Below are 6,256 nucleotides of genomic sequence, written 5' to 3'. Positions count from 1 at the left end.
TTTTTTTTTTTTTTTTTTTCTTTAAGTGCTGGGACTAAGCTGGGGCCGAGCAGGGGATGTGGCTGGGCAGGGCAGCCATGAGGACTTCTCCCATGGCTCCCCCCTCCTGGGTAGAGGCAGGCACAGCTGGAGGAGCCCCGGGAGAACCGGCGGCCGCCCAGCTCTGCCTGCCTCTCCCTGGCCGATCGAAATCACTAAATCTCTCCAAATTGGTGCGGAATCTTCCAAAGCTGAATCAATTCAGGACAGTGATCTGAATTGAATCTTGCCCACCAAATTGAATACTTCCCTATTCGCACAGGCCTCCTAATTTGGATGATGAAGTACCACCAGCAAATTTTTGTCATAGAAAGCAATTATAATAAATCTGGTAAAGCGTACCGCTGACAGGTTGTCTGCATACCACTGGTGGCACCCATACCACAGTTTGGGAATCACTGGTCTAGTGCAGTTGTGCCCAACCTTTCGCCCTGCAGGCCGAATAGGTTGTGCCAGGTCCAGCCACAGGCCAGGTCCAACCAGTGGGCTGGATCTGATATGTGGGGCCGTCATGGGGGGCGCAGGCCAATTCTGATCCATCTACCCAGGGTGGGGAGTGGCCCAACTCTGATCCAGACATGCGGGGGCAGGATAGAGCAGCCCTGATCTAGATGTGTACAGGGGAGCAGGGAGCAGTTCGGCCCCAATCCAGATGGGTGGGGTGTGCGGGGACGGAGCAACCTGGCCCAATCTGGATGTGCCAGCCCTTATCCCAGTGCATGGCAATGACCTTTTTGAGTTTGGATCTGGTGACGCAAAGCCCTCCACCCTTCCCAGTTGCCAAATTTTTGGACCCATAAGGATCCCCATGGGTCTGATGCCATGGCTCCATGAGACTGAGATTGAGCACCCCTGGTGTATTTGAGTATATCTAGAGATCTAATTCTGTAGTACCACAGAGCGAAACCATGAAGGCCAGTGGGGAAGGATTCTGAATTTACACCACCATGACAACGAATAGAATTTGGTCCTGTTTTTTTCAGATTAGAATAGCACCTTGTAATTTTGTGGCTTCTCATATCCTTCATAGTGGTTAACATCACTGCAACTGCTCTGGGTATTTTTGACATTTCCTTTGGATGTGCCCAGCTGCTCTGAGCACCTGGGCGGACTGTGCTTTCTTTGGAATGTGAACTTGAGTCATGCGTCGGGCACATACAGAATCAGCTCGAGATTTACAGCAAGGTATAATTTGCTGCTGTTTATGTTCCTCATGCACTTCAGGCTCTAAGTCAGCTGAGGGACGGTTGGTGGGGAGTGTTGTGAGCTTTGTGCTGTCCCCACCTAGCTGGGCTGCTTTTGCTCATCACCAAAATCAAAACTAATCACAGAAATCCTGCCCTGGAATCTGCTTTCTGCCCATCTCTAGGGTGCTTGCAATCATTTCCTTTGTCAACAGTGCCTCCTGAAAAAAGTAAGTCTCGAGCTGCCTGGCAGCACTTCCTACTCTGGTGGATCAAGAAGTCAGGCTGGTTCTACAAGCAGAGCTGGGATGTAGGTCCTGGCTGCAGAAAGAAAAGGTGGAGTCTTCACAGTTGAAATTTGTTCAGAAGTTGCTTGGTTTGCACGCTCTTTGCTAGTACTGATTTGCATTTAAAAATGGACCTTGCTGTCTTGCATATTACTGTTGTGATGAGAGAATTAAAATTGCCCCGCACAATCCATGATTCTGGCTGTTTAGATTTACACATTTTCACTTGATCTTGCACTTCTTAAGAACCATTTTTTCTATTCTGACATTTATGGGCAAATCCTGCTGCTTTCCTTGTGTTCACATCTTGGTTTTTTTTTTTTAATCTAGAAAAATTATATAATGTTCCAGTAGCTGATTGAGGGCAGCTGATGCTCATGGGGTGGGAAAAAGCTCTTTTGGAGCTTTCCTGATCTCATGTAGCAGTTACTGAAGGTAACCCCTCTCCATTTGATTATTAAATACTGCCTGCTGACAGCATGAGTTCATCTGTTTTTAATATTTATGCTACAGGTTGGTAATTGGTGTAATAAGTCTTAATTATTGCCAGAGTTTAGTATTAATGAGGCTTGGTACTGAAGGTAAACAAGAAATAAAACAAGTAATTCTATGGCTTGACTTTCACAATAGAGGGATTCTTTATTCTCTGCACAAAGTGTAAAATACATTTTTGATGTGCTTTGTGCTTTCTCTTTTCTCACAGGTGCAAAGAATGCAAAACTGTCTTCCATAGTTGCTGCCAGTCTCGTGTGAAGTCCTGCCCCCGCTGCGAACGCCGACAAAAATACCAGCAAAAGCTGCAAGCGGGTGTCGTCATGGAACCAAATGTGTAGCAAACAGCTCCTCACAGACCAACTGTCACATGTGACTTTGATCATCTTCCAACTGGAGTGGCTTGAACATGGCATGAAGGGGAAAAAGGGATCACGCCACGTGCCATTCAGTCCGAGCAAGTACATTCCTAATACTGCTTGGAGCAGCTCCTGTATGCAGGCATTACCAGAGTAGGAGTCGTCATAAGCCGTAAAAGTCCCATGGTGATGCACAAAGCTGGGCAAGCCTCTTCCCAGACAAGCAGAGGCTGCTGAGGAGAGAGGGCCAGTGCCGTGGAAACCTGCTGGAAATAAATCAGTGACTCACAAACTAATACTTTTTCTGTTCACACTAACCAGGTGCTGCTGCATTTTCGGGCCAAATGTACATCTCATAAAGAAGTTTGTTCCCTTTATTTAGTTTTGCTGGCTGTCCTCTTGGAGGAAGTGCTGCCAGCTTGCAATGGAAATTTGAGAGATTTCCTGCCTGTAAATATCACAGGGTTTCCAATCAAGCATCTGTATAACAGAAATGTATAAAAGTTTCTAGTTTTTTAGGGTATTTGCAATACTGTAAAATGATATTTTTTTTGTATATGTGATTTTTTGCATAGGAGAAGCATCTCGCCTGCTTGGGGGAAATCAACAGAATGGCAGTGCGAATCTAAATGTCAAGGAGGACTTTAGAAAATGAAGCTGAAATGAAAGTCTTGTGCCTTCAGCACTTTGTACGCAGCAGCTGATTTATGCTGCCATTTTCATGCCATGTGCCAATAGGACAGCATATATTGCATAATAGGAATGAACCCCCAAATCCTGCTGCCTGCTCAGAGGGGACATTCCTTTCTCACCTGCCAGAAGACACCTCAGGCTCTTTCACTTGTAGAGTCCCACCAAATACAGTGGCCTTTAAATCCAAACCAAACACAAATTCCCTCCTTGGCTATTATTTTTTTTAATCCTTGGCCAGTTCTAAGGCCATTGAGAGATTTTTATTTTCCTTTCACTTTAATGTTTAATTCTAATATGGATATTGTCAAAGTCTACTTAACAATGACTAAAGCTGTTGTTCGAGTTTGCTCCTCCCTGCTGTGGGTTATGAAAAAGACTGCCTACTATACAGGGAGCGCATCAGAGCTGTTCGATCTCTCTGCTGGCCCATCTACTGAGACCAGAACAAACAGAAGAACTGGCCCACAGAATAGCATTATCTTATGATGTGATGTAGCTCTTCTTCACCTCTGTTTTAATTATAGATGAAAAGATCTTACTTTTATTAGGGGCTTACTTGATTTTAGCAGACTTTAAAGGGACAGGCAAGCTAAAATGAGAGTGTGCATCAGGTTTGCTCCATAGAGCTCTTGCATTTGTCCTCAGGCTTTTAACTGCAAAGCCACCATCTGGCTTCTGCTTTGCCCCTCTCCCAGCCAGCCCTTCCTCTCCTTCCCCTTTATCACAGAGGCAGTGTTTGCACTGGAGTATGCTGTCTTCTCTCACTTCCACTCCACCAAAGCTCACTTTCCAGATTAGTCTCTTCTGCCCTCCCCCTCCCTGGCTCTTGCCAAAATTGAGAACTGCTTATCTCTTATCTTCACCTCTTCCTCTCTTCTGTATCTCCATGGACAGCTCTACACTCCTTCCTGTCTCTCAGGCACCCAGTATCGGTCTCCCCTCTTCCCTGCAGTCTCTTTCTGTCATTTCTCACCATGGTGCCACTGCTGCTCAGCTCTCTCACTTTCCATCCACCCACTCCCTCCTGCTAATGGCCTCCCCACACCCCATTCCCTCACTGTCACCCCCTCACCCCCTGGCTTCTCTCCTGTGACATCACAGCCAAATCCTCCTTCTTGGGAATGAGGCCTGATCTAATCTTGCCCCTGCTGTTTCTGCTTTTATTTCTCCTTCTTGTTCTCACTCGTCTCTCTCTTCCTTGTTATCCCTTCTTATCCATTTAGCTGTGTGTGTCTTCATCTCACAAGCATCTTTGTTCTCTTCCCTCACCCCCTTCAGGTCCCTCTGCATTAGCAACCTGCACACCCACCTCCCTCCCTCCTTCCATGTCTTGCCAGGCTTTAGTCTGTCTTGTCTCATCCAGATTGTGAACCCTCTGGGGCAGGGAACAGATCTCATCTGGATGTGGGAAGCATTACGGGATTGACTGCACTATGTACACAAGTGTTTTATAATAATATTAAAAAGAATTCTATGTCTGTTGTACCTTTGCAGTCCACGTGTCTTACTCTCTGGAGGATTTTTCATTGTTTAGGCAAGGTCCCAAGCCCATCCCGGGGGAACCAAGTTGCACAGTGGCGTGTCCTAAACTCCATGGCAGCACTACAGTCGTGAAATAACCTTATTCCACAGCCCCTCACAACCCTGGTTGTGGTTCCTTATTAAATACTCATTGACATTACGTTCCTGGCTGCAAAAGTTTTGTTTACAAGGACAAAAATCTTGCTCTGAGTAAAAGATCCTTGAAAGGCTCATACAAGCTCTTCTCTTCTGCTGTAGATGGTTTGCAGAGCCTCTGTTAGGTCCTGTCACTTCTCTCGGGGGACTGCATTGCTGAGCAACAGCCTCCAGTTTGACTTGTGCTACTTAGCTAGGGTTTCCTACTGAAACCCTGAGTTACTGAATCCTCAACTTCCCACTCTTGTGCAAACAGTCACAAAACAAACATGATTAGAGGCCTGGGAAATGCAGCTTATGAGAAAAGGCTGAAAGAACTAGGACTACTTAGTCTGGAGAAGAAAAGACTGAGGGGGAATTTGATAGCAGCCTTCAAATACCTGAAGGGTGGAGAGAGACTTGTCTTTGTGGCTGTAGGGGACAGGATTAGGAACAAGGCTTCAGGCTGCAGCAGGGGACATTTAGGTTGGAGATCAGGCAAGAATTTGCTGACCATGAAGCTGGTCAAGCATTGGAACGGGCTACATAGGGAAACTGGAATCTCCATCCTTGGAAATTTTCAAGACCAGGTTAGGCAGACATTTGGCTGGGATGGTTAGTCGGGGACAATCCTGCCTTGAGCAGGGGGCTGAACTAGGTGACCTTTTTTTCATAGATTCACAGTTGCTAGGGTTGGAAGGGACCTCAACAGATCATCGAGTCTGACCCCCTGCCTAGGCAGGAAAGAGTGCTGGGGTCAGATGATCCCAGCCAGATGCCTATCCAGCCTTCTCTGAAAGACCCCAACGTAGGGGAGAGCACCACCTCCCTTGGAAGCCCATTCCAAATGGCCGCCCTTACTGTGAAGAATTTTTTCCTGATATCTAGCCTAAATTGGCATGCTTTCAGTTTGTGACCATTGTTCCTTGTTACCCCAGGAGGCGCCCTGGTGAACAGAGCACCTCCAATCCCTTGCTGTGTTCCCCTAATGAATCTGTAGGTGGCCACAAGATCACCTCTCGGCCTTCTCTTGCGGAGGCTGAAGAGGTCCAGGTCCCTCAGTCTCCCCCCATAGGGCTTGTCCTGTAAGCCCCTAACCATACGAGTGGCCCTCCTCTAGACCCTCTCAAGTCTATCAACATCCTGCGGGTGCTCGACCACCTGGGCAACAGCAATCATCGCCTGCTGGAATTCACCATCCAGCGCAAGGTGGCAAAGGCATGCAGTAAGGCAGCGGCCCTAGATTTTAGGAGGGCAAACTTCAGTGAGCTAAGGAGGATAGTTGGAGAGGTGCTGAGGTCCTGGAGGGGAGGGGAGCCAGGTGTCCAAGGAGAGAGGTCGCTTCTTAAGGAGACAATCCTCCAAGCCCAAAGGAAGGTAATCCCAACGAGGATCAAAGGGAGCAGGAGAGCATACAAGCCTCCATGGCTCACCAAAAGCATCCGGGAATATCTCCTTGCTAAAAAGGAGGCTTACACCCAATGGAAAGAAGGGGTCATCACCAGGGAGGGCTATTCTGCAGTTGCTTGGGGATGTAGGGGGGTAG

At 47.3% G+C, this 6,256-nt stretch overlaps 1 protein-coding gene across 1 annotated transcript in view; it reads left to right on the top strand.

Annotated features, from left to right (window-relative positions):
• PLEKHM1 (pleckstrin homology and RUN domain containing M1) overlaps positions 1 to 2,532 on the top strand; it is a 60,338-nt gene extending 57,806 nt beyond the window's left edge. The window contains exon 12 of the mRNA XM_019523571.1: positions 2,214 to 2,532. Coding sequence (XP_019379116.1) covers positions 2,214 to 2,343 — 130 coding nt within the window. The 3' untranslated portion in view covers positions 2,344 to 2,532. The remainder of the gene's footprint in view (positions 1 to 2,213) is intronic.
• The last annotated feature ends 3,724 nt before the right edge of the window (positions 2,533 to 6,256 follow it).

The sequence above is a fragment of the Gavialis gangeticus genome, unplaced genomic scaffold (assembly GCF_001723915.1).
Source record: "Gavialis gangeticus isolate Ggan-Ray unplaced genomic scaffold, GavGan_comp1, whole genome shotgun sequence".
NCBI lineage: Eukaryota > Metazoa > Chordata > Crocodylia > Gavialidae > Gavialis > Gavialis gangeticus.
Note: the sequence above shows the minus strand (reverse complement) of the source record. Positions and strands in the feature narration are given on the sequence as shown.